This window comes from Phacochoerus africanus, chromosome 5 (genome assembly GCF_016906955.1).
Source record: "Phacochoerus africanus isolate WHEZ1 chromosome 5, ROS_Pafr_v1, whole genome shotgun sequence".
NCBI lineage: Eukaryota > Metazoa > Chordata > Mammalia > Artiodactyla > Suidae > Phacochoerus > Phacochoerus africanus.
Genome location: NC_062548.1, coordinates 117,363,563 through 117,384,512, shown reverse-complemented (window position 1 = coordinate 117,384,512; position 20,950 = coordinate 117,363,563). Strand labels below are relative to the sequence as shown.

Genomic DNA, 20,950 nt, shown 5'->3' with positions numbered 1-20,950 from the left:
TGGTTCAGCAGAAATGAACCTGATTAGCATCCCTGAGGACACAAGTTCGATCCATGGCCTAACTCAATGGGTTAAGGTTCTAGCATTGCTGTGAGCTGTGCTGTAGGTTACAGATGTGGCTCAGATCTGGCATTGCTGTGGCTGTAGTGTAGGCCAGCAGCTACAGCTTCATTTTGACCCCTAGCCTGGGAACCTCCATGTGCCGTGGTGCAGCCCTAAAAAGGCCACAAAAAAAAAAAAAAAAAAAAAAAGCAAAAACCAAAAGAAAGACATTTTCCAGACAAAAGCTGAGAGATTTTCTTACCTGAAGTCTTGTGCTATTGAAAATGTTAAAGTTTTTCAGGGCAAAGAAAGCATTCCACTAGGAAACTCACATCTACACAAAGAAATGAAGAGGATAAGAAATGATAAATATTGGCACAAGAGCCAAGACATGGAAACAACCTAATATCCATCAACAGATGAATGGATTAAGATGTGGTGTATATACAGAACGGAATACTATTCAGCGATAAAAAGAACTCAAACATGTGGTTGCAAAAAGTTGAATTTAGCTTTGGTTTTGTCAATGATTTCTCGATTCCCAGGAACTTACTCCATCTCATAAATTTCAAAAATTAAGATCAGTGGACTTAAAAGCATACAGCAAAAGAAAAATACACAATTTAATTGGACTTTGTCAAAATTGAAAACTTTTATGCACCAAAGGAAATTAAGAAAGCAAAGAAAGCTTACAGAATGGAGGAAATATTTGCAAATTATGTATCTGATACAGATCTAGTATCCAGAAGCTATAAAGAACTCTTATGGCTTAATAAGAAGACAACTTGATTTAAAAATTTGAGTTCCTATTGTAGCTCAGTGGGTTAATGATAGGCATTGTCTGTGTGATGGCTTGAGTTCAATCCCTGGCCTGATGCAGTGGGACCAAAAAAGATAAAAGCGGGGGAGGCAAAGGACTTGAATAGATGTTTCTCCAGGTAAGATATACAAATGGCCGACAAGCACATGAACTGCTGTTCAGCACCATTAGTCATTAGGGAAATGCAAATCAAAACTACAATCTAGTTCCACTTCATATGCACCCCCTAGGATGACCTAAAAAAATAATGATTATTTCGGAGGTAGAAAAATTGAACCCTCATACGTTGCTACTGGAGATGTAGAATGGTGCAGCTGCTGTGTGTTGGAAATTAAGATAACTCTGGCTCGGGTCGTCAGTGTCGGAAAGTGAGACACGTGGACAAGGAGAAATCTGGACAAGGCTCTTGACTTCTGCAGAAGGACTCAGGTGCTCCAAAAAGCGTGCGCACCAAACAAAGGACCCTCCCCTATTTATGCCTAACACAGGTGATGTACCTGTCGCCTTCCCGTTGGTCAGGTCAGGGTGCACATTCTTCCTGGTTGGCTCATTGAAACAAATTGTTGCTGGGAAGAGGTAGAGAGGAAGGGGGCCACAAGGGGGTGTTTCAGCCAAAACAGAGCAAAATAGAATAACCAAGATTTCCTTTGATAGAAAAGACATTATGTTACTGTCCACATGTGGAAAACATCGGCTCCTCAAAAAGTTAAACGTCAAATTACCATATGACCCAGCATTTCTACTCCATGTGAATACCCCAAAGAATTCAAAACAGGTACGCAAAAAAACACTTACATGCTGCTATAAGAGGTGGAAACAGCCCCAGTGTCCATCAGCAGATGAGTGGATAAACAAATTATGGTGTTTATATATATGTTGGAATATTATTTAGTCATAAAATGTGATGAGATCCTGATACGTGCTATAGTGTGGATGGGCCTTGAAAATATGCTGAGTGGAAGAAGGTAGACACAAACGATCACGTGTTACGTGCTGTCATTTATATGAGACGTCCAGAATAGGTAAAGCTATAGAGGCAGAATAGAGACTGGTGGTTTCCAGGGAAGTGATGGGAGGGATAAATAATGGAAAGCTATGGAGTTGCCTTTTGAGGCGATGAAAATGTTTTGAAACTAGATAGAGGTGTTTGTTGCACAGGATTGTGAATAAACTGAATTGTGCATTTTAAAGTGGTAAATTTTCTATTATGTGAATTTTACTTTAGTAGAAGATAGGTTAAGGTTATGTGTGGTCAGCAATCAGATAGACATAGAATTGAGTCTTGGTTCTGCCACCCATTAATTCTGTAACCTTAAGTAAATTACTGTAAATTTTCTTTTCTGTAAAATAGGCATATTCATATTTTTTTCAGAGGATTTTTGTGAATACTAAATGAGATAGTATATGTGAAGTGCTTAGAATAATGTCCAGTGACTGTTAATGTTAGTGAATTTTTTTCTGCTGCTGCTATGGTTCTTATGTTATTCTTTACTTGTAGAGTGGAAAGAATATGGACTAGGATTTTTCTGCTGACTTAATGAGTTTATCTATGCAAAAGCTTAAAACAGTGCCTGGTACATTGTAAATTCTCAAAATGGCTGTTGTATGGAAGGATCTTTAGAGGGAACTTTTTTTTTTGCATTCTGCATTTCGCATTTGCATTCTGATAAATAAGCTAATATCCATATTGGGAAAAGTTCCTTTTTAAAACTTGTACTGTTAATGACAGAGCTAGGACTAGACTTAGGTCTTCAAATTGTGGACTAAGCTACATTCAAAGGATTGTAGGTGTGTCATTCTTCTGTTCTATTGTCATGAAAACACTTGATTTTTAACTTGTTAAAAACTATAGGTATTGGAGTTCCCATGTGGCTCAGTGGTTAATGAATCCAACTAGGAGCCATGAGGTTGCAGGTTCGATCCCTGGCCTTGCTCAGTGGGTTGAGGATCCGGCATTGCTGTGAGTTGTGGTGTAGGTCGAAGACACCGCTGGGATCCCATGTTGCTGTGGCTGTGGCGTAGGCTGGCGGCTACAGCTTTGATTAAACTAGCTTGGGAACCTCCATATGCCACGGGTGCGGCCCTAGAAAATACAAAAAAAAAAAAAAACCCAAAACAAAACCCTATAGGTATTGATCATTTAGCTATAAGTTGTTAAACTTTGGTTGTCTGGAGTTTATTATATAATTTGTTTCTACCTGCATTAATTACTATGTATTTATATGTCATGAGAATCCAAGCTTTGGAGAACATATTTGTATGGTGATTAGAAATTGCGGTTACTGAAGTTGCTGTTTTGGCTAGGTGGTTAAGGAGCCCACCTAGGATCTATGAGGATGCAGGTTCAATCCCTGGCCTTGCATAGTGGATTAAAGATCCAGAGTTGCTGTGAGCTGTGGTGTAGATTGAAGACACAGCTTGGATCTGGCATTGCTGTGTCTGTAGCGTAGACTGGCAGCTACAGCTCCGATTTGACCCCTAGCCTGGGAAGCTCCGTATGCCAAGGGTGCGGCCCTAAAAAGGACGAAAGACAAGATAAAAATTTGCAGTTGCTTTTCTTGCCACTGGGTGGTGCTTCTGCAACATCATTAAAAAAAAATTAAAAAAAATGTTTTGGCTGATATTGTTTCTCACTTTCCTGAGTAGCTGAAAATTGATAAATGATTTAGACAGTGGTAAATTGAAATACTCGTTTGAACTGGGTCCCAGGAATCTATAAAAAGTGAGGATTTCCGGATTTCCTGTGGTATGTTTTTACATAAGCAAAACCTGGAAAAGAATCACTGGTTGGATCAAATCCTGTGATTTTGCTCTAGTCTGTGGTAATTTAACAAATGATAGTGTTACAGGAGAATCTGATTCCTCCTGGCACAATCTTAGAGGGTAATAGATTTTCCTAGCTTCTCTTGGTAGCTGAGCTGTTGATTTTGCTCTAATCCCTAAATTATATCAAAACCTTTTCTACTCAAGTATTAATGTTTGGGGTTTGGAATGTACATGCTGGAGAGACAAAGGTATATACTTGGAAGAAGTGCACAGTTGTAAAAGTTATGTTTGAGAGAGACTATAGAAGGAAACTGCAGGGGTGGCTTGGGGCCATGCTAGAAATTTGGTGACCAAATTGGAGTGTTTGAGTAAGTGGAGAGGACATTGGTGATACCTCCTCTATTAATCTAATTTTTGTCTCTATTAATAAAATAGCTATAGAATTTTAGATGTTAGTACTTTAAGGTTTATGACAAGAGCAGCAGCAGCAATAAATCCTTGCCCCATCCTCATCTGTATGTTATCTTTCACAAACATTTTTTTGCCCTATTCTATATTCAACCCCATATCCCCATGTCACATGTCTTTAACTTTTTAAAAAAGCTAATTTCAGACCTTTTCTCTTGTTATTGTTACCGAAGATGAGAATTGAATACGCTAATACCACCAGGCATTCTTGGTGCCTCTCCCTTCATCTTCTCAAATAGTTATAACACATGTTTTTGTTAACTGCTAAACCAAGTAATATACTACAATTGCATTTCCTTTCTCAGACAGCTTTCTGTTTTTACTGTCGTTTACAGTCCCTTCATTGTTACATATGCTTAGATTTCAAGGTAGTATTTATACTTTGTCTCAAACTCTACAACATAATTGGCAGACCCCTCTGAATTCTTCTTTTCATACACATTCTGTTAATACAGTTTTATTCCCTCTCCCTCTTAGGAGACGTACCCTCTTGGGGTACTTTCCTTAGCATTTTATTCTATCCTTTTGTTTTCTGTCTTCATTCTCTTCTACTGGTTGCTTCTCTAGGTCAGTTTGAACTGCCCTTTACATGAGTCTTTACTGGATTTCTTTTCTTCCTATTTTGGTAAAGCAACCTCTCCTAGTAGTTGTCTTAGAAAAGATGCATGGAAGCTAAATATTTGAGAACTTTCGTGTCTGGAAAAGCTTTTATTATGCTCTCTCATTTGATTTTTGGCTGTATATAGGTTGAAAATACTTTTTAAACACATTGTCTTTGTATTCTGGAGTCTAGCATTGCCGTTGAGTAGTTCAGAATTGTTATTCTTAACTCTTTAATATGCCTTAGTTTTTTTCCCTTGTAAGCTTTTATAATGTTATACTTATTCTTGAAATTATCTTTAGCCCTGCAATTTCATGATGATATAACTTGATATAGCTCTTTTGTTCATTACTCTAGGCACTTGGTGGGTATTTCAGTCTAAAATAAATTCCTTTGACTCTATTAAGTTGTTTTGCATAATTTTTAAATTACTGTTTTCTATATGTTATTTTCTCTGTTCTTTAACTTCTATGAGTTAGATGTCAGACCTCCTGGTTTGGGCTCATAACGTGTCATTATCTCGTGTATATTCCATTCTTTGTCATTTTGTTGTATTTTCTAGGAGATCTCAGTTTTCTATTATAGCCTTTCTGCTGAATATATTATTCCTACCTTTTTAATTTCCAAGATTTTTATAGTTCAGATTCTTTTCCTTTCTCTCCTTTCCCTTCCATCATGGGTTTGTTTTTTGTTTGGCCACACCTGAGGCATATGGAAGTTCCTAGGCTAGAGGTCAAAATGGAGCTACAGCTGCTGGCCTATGCCACAGCCACAGCATCGTGGGATCCGAGTCACATCTGTGACCTACACCACAGTTCACAGCAATGCCAGATCTTTAACCTACTGAGCAAGGCCAGGGATTGAACCCACATCCTCATGGTCCTAGTTGGGTTCGTTGACCGCTGAGCCAACTCTATCCATCAGGTTTTGAGATGATAAAAAGAACTATATATTTTCCTCTGCCTTGTCCCTGTTTCCTCCAGATTTCCTTTTTTGGTTTTGCTTGTTTATTTTGATATCTCAGTGGAATCTTTGTCCTTCATGTTTTGGCCTGAGGCTCTGAAAAGCTGATTGGAAGCCAGGTGGACAAGTGTGGAGCTTGTCAAGTAGTGTGTCTCACCCTAAAGTGGAGTATCTATGTCTTTTCTCAGGGACCCTTTTACTATCTTTAGAATTTTTTTATTCAACAACTATGTCTTGAATGCCTGCTTATATGTCAGGTATAGCTCTAGGTACTGGGAATTTAATAGGATTAAACAGATAAAAATCCCTGCCCTTCTTGGATCTTATATTTTGGCAAAGGGGAGACAAAAAATAGGAATAAGTAAATATATGCTGTATATTTAAGAAGTATTAAAAGGTAAGAAAAGTTGCATGAGGAAAAGTTGCAGCTAGAATATGGTAACCTGGGGAAGGAGGAGTTTGCCAGGTTGGAGAGAACAACATATACAGAGGCCTTGAGGTGGGTATCTGCCTCATAGCTGTGTGTGGAACAAGGGAGCCAATGCCTTTAGCTAGATCCCAGTAAGAGAGTACAGAAAATGCTGAGGTCAGAGTGGACAGGGGCAGAAGGGCAGAATGTATAGGGCCTTATAGACTGTTTTAAGGACTTTTTTGTTTGTGTTTGTTTTTTGTTTTTGTTTTTCTTTTGCTTTTTTAGAGCCACACTTGCAGCATATGGAGGTTCCCAGACTAGGGGTCTAATCAGAGCTACAGCTGGCGGCCACAGCTGCAGCCACAGCAATGCTGGATCTGGAGCCATGTCTGCGATCGATATCACAGCTCACAGCAACGCCGGATCCTTAACCCACTGAGGGAGGCCAGGAATTGAACCCGAAACCTCATGGTTCCTAGTCGGATTTGTTTCCACTGTGCCATTACGGGAACTCCTGTTTTAAGGACTTTTAGTCTTTGTGTGAAAGATAGTATTTGGAGATAACCAATAAGCACTTGATATCTTAAGTTCAGAGTTCAGGGAAACAGTCTGGCTCTGATAATTTCAGAGTTATCAGTGTGTATGTGGAATTTAAAGCCATGAAATTAAGGAAAAGAGAAGGTACCCCAAGTTTTACAAAAGATCAGAGAGATGAGGAGAAACCAGTAATGAAGATCAAAGAGTGACCAGAGAAGTAGGAACACCAGCAGAGTTTTTGTACAGAAGAGAATGAAAAACTGCTTCCACTGTTGCTAATTAGTTTGAGGACAGACAACATGAGATCAAGAGGGAAACTCAAGGAGTCTTGGATGAGGTTTCTGTCTTTAACAGTTAGGTAGATGGCTTAAAACAGCCTTAATTCTTCAAAGTTTTCAGTCATACCTGGTTTCCATCCCAAAGGGTTTACAGCTTTTAGACTATCCTAATTTCATTTCTATTCAGGAAAGTTTTCTGAAATAGTATTGGTTTTCAGGTTTGTCATTAAGGTTAATTAACAAATTTTATGCCTAACTGTGGTTATTCAGTCCTATTCAGAGTTGGTCTTGACAACCAGGTTGTTTTAGGATGTTTTTCCCAGTAATTCCTGGAGAAACAAAAATATGGACTCTAGACATGGTCTGTGGTTTATAAATATCAGACAAATGGCCCTTTTTTCCTTTTGATTTGGTATGGGAAACAAGCTAAAAGGGTCAAGCTGAAGATTGAGTTGGTTAAAGAGCACCAGATCCTAGGGGAACTACAATACTTTTGCTTCATGTACTTTGAAGCTCTGTGCTACTAGATACATAAACATCTAGTGTTTTGTTTTTTGTTTTTGTTTTTTTTTTTGCCTTTTTGCTATTTCTTTGGGCCGCTCCTGCGGCTTATGGAGGTTCCCAGGCTAGGGGTCGAATCAGAGCTGTAGCCACCGGCCTACGCCAGAGCCACAGCAACTCGGGATCCGAGCCGCGTCTGCAACCTACACCACAGCTGAGGGCAACGCCAGATCGTTAACCCACTGAGCAAGGGCAGGGACCGAACTTGCAACCTCATGTTTCCTTGTCGGATTGGTTAACCACTGCGCCACGACGGGAACTCCAACATCTAGTGTTTTTTGCTTTCTAATTAATATACCTGTTTATAATTGTGAACTGATCCTCTTTATCCCTGGTAGTAGTTTTTCCTTCTTTTTCTTTTTCTTTTTTTTGCTTTTTAGGGCCACACTCGTGGTATATGGAGATTCCCAGCCTAGGGGTCTAATTGGATCTGTGGCCACCAGCCTGTGCCACAGCAATGCCAGATCCAAGCCTTGTCTTCGACCTACACCACAGCTCATGCAATACCAGATCCTTAACCCACTGAGCGAGGCCAGGGATTGAACCTACCACCTCATGATTCCTAGTCTGATTCATTTCTGCCGCGCCTTGACAGGAACTCCCCTGGTAGTATCACTCTGCAGGCTAGTGAAGGCTATATGTATTTTTTCTAATAGGAAACATCTTTGTATTCTTTTGCATTAAGCTATTAAGGTTTTTTGTTTTGTTTTGTTTTGTTTTTTTGGCTTCACCTGAGCCATGCAAAAGTTCCAGGGCCAGGGATTTAACCTGTGCTGTGGCAGTGATTAATGTCAGATCCTTAACCTGCTGGGCCACAAGGGAACTCCAGTATTAGATATTTTAAAAAATCCTAAATTTCCTAATTGTTAAAAACTCTCTGTATAACTATTTCTTCTACTGTTTTGGCTCCTATATTACTCAGGTTTAAAATTGGACACTTTTGCTCAGAATTGCATCCATGGTGAATTTCCAGAACCAAACGAATTTTGAAAGTGTGTTTCTACACCAGTTAATTTTAGTATAGCCAAATTCAGAGCCATAGATACAATTTACCTTTTTTTTCTATGTTGTAGGAATAGACTTTAAGATCAAAACAGTTGAATTACAAGGAAAGAAGATCAAGCTACAGATATGGTAAGTGATGCTAATTTACTTACTTTATGTAGTAGAATGTCAAGTTCTAAAGGTTAGGCAGTGAAATCCTTCCTTGTCAACTCTTTAGATTCTATAGGACTCCCCTTTCTAAGCCATCCATCAGATGACCTTCTTTCAGTGAAGTAAAAAAAAAAATTGTTGCCATGGACTTTGGAGTCCGTGAGATCTGGCTGAGTAAAACCCCTTTTCCACTTACTGTATGAACTTGGGTAAGTTACATACCACTGTGAGGCCCTTGTATCTTAATATGTAAACTGGAGATAATATCACCTATCTACAAAAATTGTTACAAGGATTACATGAAATAATGTAGGTAATGCTGTTAGGCCAATATTTGGCTCAGTAGCACTCAATATTAAAAGTTAATACAATCTTTTTGTTGCTTTGAGAGTCTTAAGCTAAAATACTTATCTTTAATGTGTAACTTTTTATAGGCATTATTATTTTCATTAGTTTGTATAGGGTTTGCCCCACAGAAGTACAATAAAGTTCTTTAAATTTGTTTTCAAGAATGAATCATAGGCTTTAAAATTATAATGGTAGTATTTTTTCAGTGAATATTAGTGATCATTGATCACAGTGACCCTGTGAAGTACGTTATTCCTTTTTTATTCCCCTAAACAGCCATATTGGGGTGTAGCTGACATACAATAAACCACACATGTTTATAAAGTGTACAGTTTGGTAAGCTTTGACATATGTATAAATCTGTGAACTTCTCACCACAGTCAAGATAATTAACATACCCATCACCTCACAAGTTTCTTCAAGCCTTGTAATCTCTCCTTCCTCCCTATGCCTGGTCATTAGGCAACCACTCTTCTGCCGTCACTATAAACTTGTTTCCATTTTCTGGTACTATATACAAATACAATCATATAATATGTTTTGTGTCTTTTTTTGGCGGGGGAGGTGTCTGGCTTTACAGAACATAATTATTTTGAAAACCATCAATGATTTTATGTGTATCAATAAGTTCATTACTGGAGTTCCCTTCGTGGCTCAGTGGTTAACGAATCCAACTAGGAACCATGAGGTTCTGGGTTCGATCCTTGGCCTTGCTCAGTGGGTTAAGGATCCTGTGTTGCTGTGGCTCTGGTGTAGGCTGGCGGCTGCAGCTCCGATTCGACCCCTAGCCTGGGAACCTCCACCTGCTGAGGGAGCAGCCCTAGAAATGGCCAAAGAAAAAATATTAATAATAGGTTCATTACTTTTTATTGTTAAGTAGTATTCCATTGTTACTGTTTATTCACCATAAAGCTGCTATAAATCCTTGTATAGGCAATGCTTTCTTTTCTGTGGGGTTATTCCTGTTTTATAGATAAATGGAGGCATTTTGAAATAATTTAACCAAGGTCTTACAGCATTACAGCATGTAAGTAGCAGAGCCGGGATGCTGCATTTACATGATCAGAATATAGGGTTGAGAGTGGCATTACTATACTGCCTCCTGTAAATACAATAGTTTCTCAGTTGATTTTGCTGCTCTTAATAGTTACCATCATTTTTCTTTCTTCATTGCCAGTCAGTAGGAATCTTAAATTTGAATTCATGTCATCTTGGGCTTTATTGTAATAGAACCTATCACAGTAGTTATGAAGAATAAGTGGTACACGTAAAGCAGTCTCCAATGCACAATGAACGTTCAAGAAATCAGAGCTGTTATTATTTGGGAATCTCCCATTATGAGGCTTGTAATCTTAAAAATAGTAACAGTTTCAAGCAAAAGAGGAGTTAGTTAGCAAAAGGAATTGCAAAGCCATAGTAGGAGACTTAGGAGGACACTTGGGGGAGAATAATGTCCCAGAAAATTAGATATAATTAGAAGAATAGGGTATGTCTAACCAGAATGTCTTCATTACCTGACCATACAATAGAAGTACAATCATTATAAAATCTTTAAAATTTAAAACAAATTTGAATGAAATTTGGACTTTTCTTTAACTGGGAAAAACTTAGCAAATGACACATGCCTCATATTGTTTCATTATAATTAAAGTGATCGCAAGGGATAGGATGTCAGTTACTTTTTCTGAATTTCAGCCAGCCCCTCTCCCTCTTATTTTTAGCCTCACATCTTATTATGACTTTGTCCCTGCATAACATCTGTATTTCAAGCCCTCTCCTAGACTCTGCTACACTGATTGGTTCTCTTTTCAATTGTAGCCCCTCTGTACACAATTGAAGCCATATAATTTTCTAACTTTTTGACAGTAGATAAGTTACACTTTACATTGTGACTTAGTGTACATGTATCTGTGTGTTTATAACAGAAACAGAATCATATAAAACAATACTTTTTCAGATTTTTTTCTTTATAGACTATATAAAACCTTTGTGCTACTAAATATATTCTATTCCTCCTCCTATACTGTCTTCCACAAACTTTGCCTTCTGTTTCTTGACCTTATGACTTTAAACATTTTTTTCCCTCCACTTAACATTTTAGTCTAGAGTTTTTAGAAGTAAACAGTAACAAATAACTAACACTTGTTTTTAAAAAGAGAGCGTTCCTCAGAAGGTGCTCTTTTGAAATAGTCCTCCAGTGTGGCCTTTAAGATTAACCTAGAAAATATTTATACTGTACCTGTAAAACTCAAGTATTGCACAGAGATGGCAATATTTCTAATTTAGAGTTGTTTTGATTTGTAGACATTTTTAGTAGAAACTCTCTTAAGCAAAACACTTCAGAAGGAAAGTTTGATTTAGTATGGATTTTCATATAACTGATTGCTCTTAATGTGAAATATCCAGGAGTTCCCGTCGTGGCTCAGTGGTTAACCAATCCAACTAGGAACCATGAGGTTGCGGGTTCAATCCCTGCCCTTGCTCAGTGGGTAAAGGATCCGGCATTGTCATGAGCTGTGGTGTAGGTTGCAGACTCGGATCAGATCCTGAGTTGCTTTAGCTCTGGCGTAGGCCAGTGGCTACAGCTCCGATTAGACCCCTAGCCTGGGAACCTCCATATGCCATAGGAGCAGCCCAAGAAATGGCAAAAAGATCAAAAAAATAAAATAATGTGAAATATCCATTTTCTTAAAAGATAAGGAATGAGTGGTTAAAATTAGTGATTAATTGTTTTTAAGATGTTAGCATTATGCCAGCTAATTTTATTTCTTTGCTTAAGTTGACATGCATGCTAATATCCAGGTAGGAAAAAAAAAGTCACGTAGCTTCAGGTTAGGAGATCTTGGGATATGCCACAGTAATTCGAGAAGGCTTTTTTAAAGCATGAAAAACCCATTACTCATAACTTAGGATAATACCAAAGTTCAAAATGCTATTCTCAACTTTAGTGCATTGCTTTCAATTGCTGTTAAAAAGCACAGTGATTTTTATGTCTCTTTAGTTTGAATGAATATATTCAGATTCTTGTTTCAGCAGGAAAAAATTATTCTGTGATTGAGTATTAATTTTAGAAACTCTCTTTAGTCTGTGCTAAAGCTTTGTTTTATTTTTCTTTACCTGAACAATCTTCACTTGCTTACTTTCCAGGATTTTTTTTTGTCTTTTTTTTTTTTGCTATTTCTTTGGGCCGATACTGTGGCATATGGAGGTTCCCAGGCTAGGGGTTGAATCGGAGCTGTAGCTGCCGGCCTACACCAGAGCCACAGCAACACGGGATCTGAGCGCGTCTGCAACCTACACCACAGCTCACAGCAACACTGGATCCTTAACCCACTGAGTGAGGCCAGGGATCAAACCCACAACCTCATGGTTTCTAGTCGGATTCGTTTCCACTGCACCACGACAGGAACTCCAAAAAAAAAAAAAAATTATGGAATGCTCACAAATTTGCATGTCATCCTTGTGCAGGGGCCATGCTAATCTTCTCTGTAACGTTCCAGTTTTAGTATATGTGCTGCTGAAACGAGCACTCCAGGAATCTTTTAGTTTAGTTGCATAAGGGTCTGACCTGTCCAAGGCACATGTGTGTAGGCCTGAAATTAAACTTTGGCTGATAGAGAAGCAGCTGTGACTTTTTAAATCCCAGATCTCTAGCAAGATTCTACCACAGTATCTTTTGCTATCTATATTTTCCATAGATTAAGTAGTGTAGTGGGTCCTGCCAGGAAAACAGTCATTGAGTTGCTTCAAGTCTGCCTTTTGTTTTTGTTTTTTCAAATTGCTGTTTGTTGGTTGTTTTTTTTTTTTTCTTTTCCCCTTTTCTTTTTTGGAGTTCCCAGGCCAGAAATCAGATCCAAGCCAGAGAGCCTGGCAGATGTAGATGCTGAATAAATATTTGTTGACTGAATGACTTAGATGATTTCTGTTGATGCTTCACTCCTCACTCACCTTAAGCATCACCTCTGTAGAGAGGGCCACCTGATCATTCTAATTAGATTTCTTTCTCCCTCCCCCTTGGGGCATTCTTCATCCCTCTACCCTGTTTGCTTTGTTAGCATTTATCACAATTTGGGATTATATATTTATTTACTTGTTTTTTCCTGTCCTCACTGGAATGTAAGCTTTGCAAGAGCTAGCATCAGGCTTTTGACTTTGGACCCTTTTGGGGGATGAAGATGAGCATAATTGAAACTCATGGTATTTTGGGTGTAGAGAAATTGTCTATCTGTGAGGAGATCCAGATCTTGTTAAAATAGGATTTCTCAATGTGAGAAGTTTAACATCCTAATTTATAAAGTAAGGAGTAACTTCATTATGTTACAAAAGCACGATGTTAGGAAATTTGGGCTTTCTGCCTTGCATGGCAGGTTAGTGTTGTCTCTGGCCTGTTCTAGTGCTGTCAGTGCCCAGTTTAAAAATAAGCGTCATATTAGCCACAGTACACAGCTCCCTACCCCTGTGTGTAGGACTAACAATTAAGGAAATAATGCTATTTTAGTTCCTAAGAATATATCACTCCTTTCATTATATGTCAGTGGGAAAAAATAGGATTTTACAACATTCCTTCAGTTTATGTAAGGAAAATTCTCTTGCTAATTGGTTTATAATTTCAGAACCTGTACTGTGTGTGGTGAGATTTTGAAAAAAAAAATTAATAGAGGAAAACCAAGTGAGTGGTTTTAAAAACAGGCTCAAAAACCTGTGATTTAGTGGCATGAAAAGATAATGTGAACATATACAATGTTTAATTGCTCTTCAGATAATAAAGACCTACTTTTGCTGATTGGAGTCAACCCCACTGTCTTTTGTCCTGGGTGTATGTGTATATGCAGACCTAAAAATAATTTGACCATGAATTAGCAGCTATGGCTATTTTTAGCCTTGGGTAAAGGGTCACCAATTAGCCTAGAGGTGGTGAGGCAGGAACTTGCTGATTTGAAATAAATTGTTGATTGGCTTAATAATGGGTAGGGGCTGGTATTATGACAATCTAAGAAGGGGATAGTTTTAAAAGACTTAGCAAGGAGAGTGTATAAAAAGAAGAGAGATAGATTGTAAGAGGTTTTGGAAAGGACAAAAATCAAGGAACAGGTGGAGTAGTATGCCATCAATCAAAGCAAAAACTCTGAACCTAAACAATGATTATCTTTCTTTTTGGAGGGGCCATTAATATTTTAATATGTTATATATTAGACTAAGCCGCCTTATTATAAAATTTCCTCTCCAGGTGTCATTGATTTGGATTTAGCTAAGTAGTTTTTTTGCACTGTGTTCTTTCTTGGTGGAGAATTCAGTCGTGGATTTGACACTGAAGAGTGATACAATTTGCCAGTTGTGTAATGTGAATGGATGGGGATGTGAGCCCTGTTGATACTTGGAGGTGACAGTGTTCCAGGAGTGTTAGACAGTGTCGAGGGTGGTATTCACAGTGGAATGCTGTGGAAGATCTCCTCCCTAATTTGTTATTACTTACGACAAAAACTGAAGTACAGTTTTTCTGTCCCTCCTACGTTATAGCTGTTAGACACTGCAGGAAGCCCAGGTCCTATGCATTCTTTGTCTTGGAGAAGTACATTTCTAGCCTGATTTTAGTAGGAGACTTCAACCCCTCTCTAATAGGATAGAATTATTAGTTAGTTTATACTTCTTTTTTGTCAGTTAAGAAACAAACTGCTTCAGCTGTTAGACAAATATTTTTCTTTTATGAAAGCGTTTAAAACAACACCTGTTTTTAAAGCATCTTGTAACTAAATAGGTAAGATTAATAAAAGATAAAATGTAAGATGTAAATATACTGTTTCTAAAGGACAACTTATTTGCCACGCTTAATTTGTAAAATTTACTTAAACTTCTTGGTGGCTGACACAAAAAAGGGGGGCAGGGAGGGCTGGCTACCAACAAAAAATTGTTTTTCTTTTAAAAAAATAATGTAAAGAAATCAGGAGGAGGTTAAGGATCCAGTGTTGTTGTCATTGCTGTGACTTGGGTTGCAGCTGTGGCCAGGGGTTCGATCCCCGACCCTGGAACTTATGCATGCCACAAATGTGGCAAAAAAAAAAAAAAGTGGCAGAGCAAGAAGGAACAGATCATAACTAATACACTGTAAGTTTTCATAAAGCTATTTGTAATGATTCTGATTTGTTGGCTTAATATTAAGGCACTATAAAAATTGTGGTTTAAGAATGTATATAATTAATTATATAAACACAAATGTGTGTGTGTGTCTTTTGGCAGTTTTTTGGATAGGTGTTACATTACCCCCTAACTCTGCTTTTGCACACACACCTATTTTTAACGCAGTAGGCAGAATAATTTTTTAAACCCAAGCTACATTACTTCTTTTTGTAAAACCCTGCACTAGACTCCCCGTCTCGCTCAGAGGAAATGCCAAGGTCCTTCCTTGCTGAGGCCTAGAACATCCTACACCATCCGCACTCCCTCCCCCCACCTCTGTGATCTCCTAGTCTGGCTTCACTCCTAGTCCAGTCACATTGCTCTCCTTTCTGTTCCTCACCTGTGCCTCGGGACACTTGCACTTGTTCTTCCTCCTTCTTGGAACACTGTCACTCCAAGGTATTTATATGGCTCACCTCCTCATTCGTTTCACCTCCTCTACCCTGTTTAAAATTACACTTGCTTGCGAATTCAATCCTTGGCATGAAACTTTCATATGCCACCATTAAAAAAAAAAAGTGGTGCGGCCATTAAAAACAAAAACAAACAACCCCCCCCAAAAAAAAACCACATTAACCCCACCCTCACCCTCTCACTGTTAAAAAACAAAAAAAAACAAAAACCCACTTTCCTCTTGGAGTTCCTTTGTGGCTCAGAAGATTAAGCTCAATCATCAATGTGGCTCAGTCATCCTCTGTGAGGATGTGGGTTCAGTCCCTGGCCTGGCTCAGTGGATTAAGGATCTGGTGTTTCAGGCTGTGGCTTAGGTCACAGATGTGGCTTGGATCTTCATTGCTGTGGCTGTGGCATAGGCTGCAGCTCTGATTCAGCCCTTGGCCCAGACACTTCCTTATGCCACAGGTTCGGCTGTAAAAAGAAAGAAAAAAAATTCTCTTGCTTGCACCATTCTCAACATTAGCCCCTGGTCTCGTTACCTAATTTTTGTCTTCTTGGCACTTTTCACCCTCTGAAGAAGTCTAATTCCAGAAATTAATGTGACAGAGTTGCAATTCTTTTAAAAAAATTGAAAAGTCCAGCCAAATCTTTAACTTGTAAAGAAAAAGCATTTTATTTTACCTTTATGCAGAAGTAGGCTTCGGGCAAACCCAGAGTTTTCCTTGTGAAGTAATTTAATTACAGCTTTAAGCATAGACAGATACTGATTTGAGATGGCTCTGAATACCATAGACATATAGAGCATCTGCAGAGATGGCTTTGACTTAGGACATCTTAAGAACAAATTTTGAGTCACATATAATATTATTGGATCTTTGGATATTTTTATACTATAGATTTTTGGGGGTTATCTGTGACGGATACAAATAATTATAAATTTTTACTTTAGTTATTCCTCCTAATTGTGAGTTTAAAAAAAAAAAAAAGGCAGATTTCCCACTGTGGCACAGTGAGATCCCTGCAGTGGCAGGGACACGGGTTCAATCCCCAGTCCAGAATGGAGAGTTAAGGATCTGGTGTTGCCTTAGCTGTGGCATAACACTCTGGCTCGATTCGGTGCCTGCCCCACAGCTCTGTATGCTGTGGGGTGTCCAAAAAAGGGAAACATAACGAAAACCCCCAAAGATCCAGAGAGGTTAAATCTCTTCAGGGTCACCCAGCTGGAAGGAATAGAACCTAAGGATAAACTTGGATCTGACTGCAGACCATGTTCTTTATGTACTGCTCTTGCATAATGCCTAGCACACAGTGAACACCTGGTGCATATTTGAATTGATGGATAGATAGGTGGCAGACATATGAACATGTATTGCACACCCCTATTAAATGTAAGGAATATGAATGTATTGGTAGTCCTGTTATATTCCTTGCTGCTCATATATTTAGGCATAAAAGGCTTATTTATATATATATGTGTTTTTAAGAGTCATCTAACTTGGAATGCCCTGATTCTTAAGTTTATTAAAGAACCTGCGAGGTAAGATTCTGAAATACTGACTAATTAACAAACATTTGAGTGCTTATCATCATGTAGATACATGGATTCTACAGTGAACAATACAGACAAATCTCTTAATGGAACCTACATTTTAGAGGGCATGAGAGAACAGTAAATAATAAATCTATAGTAAGTGCTTTGTAGAGAAGTAAAGTAAGGAAATGCAATGGAGAGAGGCTGGATGGCTGTTTAAATTGGATGGGCAGAAAAGGCTTCATTGATAAGGTGATGGTTAAAATGCAAAGATGAGTGCCAACTATGTACAGGCTGTGGGCACAACTAATATAGAAGCTCTCCGGTGGCACCAAGCTTGTGAATTGGGAGACATGGGAAAAAAATGTGGTTCTAGCTATCAGGGAAAGAGCGCCTCAAAATTTGGGGGGGCTGATGAAAAGTGCAAATCCTGTAACACTTCATAATAGAATTTTGGAATTGGTTTTTATTACACTTGCAGCACATGGAAGTTCTCAGGCCAGGAATCGAATCCACGCCATAGCAGCAACCTGAGCCACTGCAGTGACAACACCAGACCCTCAGCCTGCTATACCACAAGAGAATTCCTTGGTTTATTTTTTAAGCCTAGTTATGTTTTCCATTTATTTGTTTGTTTTGTCTTTTTGGTTTTTGTTTTTCTTTTAAGGGCTGCACCCACGGCATATGGAAGTTCCCAGGCTAGGGGTTGAATCAGAGCTGCAGCTGCCAGCCTATGCCACAGCCACAGCAACTCAGGATCCAAGCTGTGTCTGTGACCTACACCACAGCTCACGACAATGCCAAATCCTTAACCCAGTCGAACCTGCAGTCAAACCTGTGTCCTCATGGATACTAGTCAGGATTTGTTTCCACTGAGCCACAATGAGAACTCCCTTTTTGTTTTGTAATGACTTCTTTGAGATGTAATTTGCATACCTTATAATTCACCCATTTAAAGTGTACAATTAGAAGTTCCCTTGTGGCTTAGTGGGTTAAGGACCTGGCATCACTGCTGTGGCTCTGGTTACAGCTGTGGTGTGAGTTTGATCCCTAGCTGGTGAACATCCACATGATGTGGGTGTGGTCAGAATATAAAATGTATAAATAGTTTTTAGTAAATTTATAAGGTATATTCACCAACATCACAATTTTAGAGCATTTTTATACTCCTGGAAAGAAACCCTGTGCGCTTTAGTAGCCTCTGCTCATCCTGCACGAACATTTCAGCCAGGGGAACCGCTAATCTGCTTTCTGTCTCTAGATTTTCCTATTCTAGACATTTCATGTCAGTGGAATTATATAATAAGTGATCTTTTATGTCTGATTTCTTTCTAATGTTGTCAGGACTCACCCATGTTGTGGCTTATGTCAGTACTTCTTTCCTTTTTATGGCTGAATAACATTCCATTGTATGGATATATTACTTATCCATTCAACAAATGATGGATACTTAGGTTGTTTGAACTTTTTGGCTATTATGAATAATGTTAATGACATTCTCCCCCCCCCCCCACTTTTGGCCACTGCAAAGCATATGGAGTTCTTGGGCCAGGAATCAGATCTGAGCTACAGTTGTGACCCACGCCACAGGTGTGGCAATGATGGATCCTTTACCCACTGTGCTGGGCTGTGCTGTCCTGGTGCTACAGAAATGCCACCAGTGCTTTTGACCGTAGTGGGAACTCCTGAACATTCTTATTTATGTGGGCATATGCTTTCATTTTTCATGGTTATGTACCTGGAAGTGGGATTTCTGGGTCATTTAGTAACTGTATGTTTAACATTCTGAGGAACTGCCAGACCGTTTTCCAGTTTTACATTCCCATCAACAAAGTTAGAGGGTTCCAATTTATCTTAGTGCTCACCAACGTATGTTATTATTTGGTATTTTGATTATACCCATCCTGAAGCCTGTGAAGTGGTTTTAAATTTGCAACTCCCTAACAACCATGTTGAACATCCTCTTGTGCTTATTGGCCACGTGTATCTTCTTTGGATAAAAATCGTGTATCTGGAGTTCCCGTCGAGGCGCAGCAGAAATAAATCCTACTAGGAACCATGAAATTGCGGGTTTGATCCCTGGCCTCGCTCAGTGGGTTAGGATCCAGCGTTGCCATGAGCTGTGGTGTAGGTCGAAGACGCAGCTCAGATCTGGTGTTGCTGTGGCTGTGGCGTAGGCCAGCAGCAACAGCTCTGATTTAACCCCTAGCCTGGGGACAAAAAAAAAAATTGTGTATCCTGTATTGTTGAGTTGTAGGAGTTCTTTATATATTCTGCATATACATGTTCATTATAAATATATGGATCTACAAATATTTTCTTCCATTTTGTGGATTTTCTTTCCACTTTCTTTTTTATTTAAAAAAATTTTTTTTTGAAATAATTTTTCAAAATCCGTTTTATTTTATGGCCACACCTGCAGCATATGGAAGTTCCCAGGCAAGGGATTGAATCCAAACCACAGCTGCAACCTACAACTGCAGTGCCAGATCCTTTAACCCACTGTGCCAGGTCAGGGATTGAACCCATGTTCCCGCCACTGCAGAAATACCTTCGATCCCATTGTACCACAGCGGGAACCCCCAAAACTTTTCAATTTTGATGAAATCCAGTTTATTTTTTTCAGTTGCTTTTGCTCTTCATGGAGCATATCTAGTAAGTTGCCAAATTTAAGATCACGAAGATGTTCCTCTGTTTTCTTCTAAGAGTTTAGTAGTTTTAGCTCTTATGTACAGGTCTTAGATCTGTTTTAAATTAATTTTTATGTCAGGTGTGAGAAGGGGTCCAATTTCATTTTTCGTGTGTGTAAAGATAGCCAGTTGTTTGAGCTCCATTCTTTCCTCACTGAAGCTACTGGAAACTAAGTAGAAAAATTATATTATCAAACATGTGTTTAAAGATCACTCTGGGAGTTCCCGTCGTGGCGCAGTGGTTAACGAATCCGACTAGGAACCATGAGGTTGCGGGTTCGGTCCCTGCCCTTGCTCAGTGGGTTAACGATCCGGCGTTGCCGTGAGCTGTGGTGTGGGTTGCAGACACGGATCGGATCCCGCGTTGCTGTGGCTCTGGTGTAGGCCGGTGGCCACAGCTCCGATTCAACCCCTAGCCTGGAAACCTCCATATGCCGCGGGAGCGGCCCAAGAAGTAGCAACAACAACAACAACAACAAAGACAAAAAAAAAAAAAGATCACTCTGGCTACTGTGTAGAGAATGTCAGTTCTTAAATCTTTAAATGTTAGAATGCCAGCAAAAGATACTGAGAATGGGAATTGCCGTTGTAGCTCAGAAGTAATCAACCCAACTAGCATCTATGAGGATGTGGGTTCAATCCCTGGCCTGCTCAGTGGGTTAAGGATCCCACGTAGCGGTGAGCTGTGGTGTAGGTCACAGATGTGGCTTGGATCTGCTCTTGCTGTGGCTGTGGGCATAGGCCAGCAGCTGTAGCTCTGATTCGACCCCTAGTCTGGGAACCTCCATATGCTGCCAGCGAGGCCCTAAAAAGACAAAAACAAACAAAATAAACTGAGAATGAGCAGAAACATTATATCTAAAAAATCATAAGAATGAAATCTTTCTTTTTTCTGTTTGTTAGTTTATTGGCTGTGGTCCAGGCATATGGAAGCTCCAAGGCTGGGGATCCAAACCATAGCCACAGCTGCAACCCTGAGCCACAGCAATGACAATGCCAGATTCTTAACCTGCTGTGCCACCTGGGAACTCCAGAATAAAAAATTTTAAGAGAAAGTGGTCAGGAGTTCCCATTGTGGTACAGCGGAAACAAATCCAACTAAAAACCATGAGGTTGTGGGTTCGGTCCCTGGCCTTGCTCAGTGGATTAAGGATCTGGCATTGCCATGAGCTGTGGTGTAGGTCGTAGATGCAGCTCGGATCCTGAGT

At 39.2% G+C, this 20,950-nt stretch overlaps 1 protein-coding gene and 1 non-coding gene across 3 annotated transcripts in view; one reads left to right on the top strand and one right to left on the bottom strand.

Annotated features, from left to right (window-relative positions):
• Nucleotides 1–20,950, top strand: part of RAB10 (RAB10, member RAS oncogene family) — a 78,002-nt gene that overhangs the window by 40,575 nt on the left and 16,477 nt on the right. Inside the window, exons 1-2 of one of the 2 annotated variants that reach the window (XM_047782482.1) lie at nucleotides 8,392–8,440; nucleotides 8,522–8,582. In XM_047782482.1, the coding sequence (XP_047638438.1) occupies nucleotides 8,407–8,440; nucleotides 8,522–8,582 (95 nt within the window). In that variant the 5' untranslated portion in view covers nucleotides 8,392–8,406. Of the gene's footprint in view, nucleotides 1–8,391; nucleotides 8,441–8,521; nucleotides 8,583–20,950 lie in introns of those variants that run through there. The other variant, XM_047782480.1, reaches the window with a different exon arrangement.
• Nucleotides 12,375–12,481, bottom strand: LOC125128583 (U6 spliceosomal RNA). The gene has a single exon (XR_007135282.1). It is a non-coding gene; the product is annotated as a U6 spliceosomal RNA (small nuclear RNA).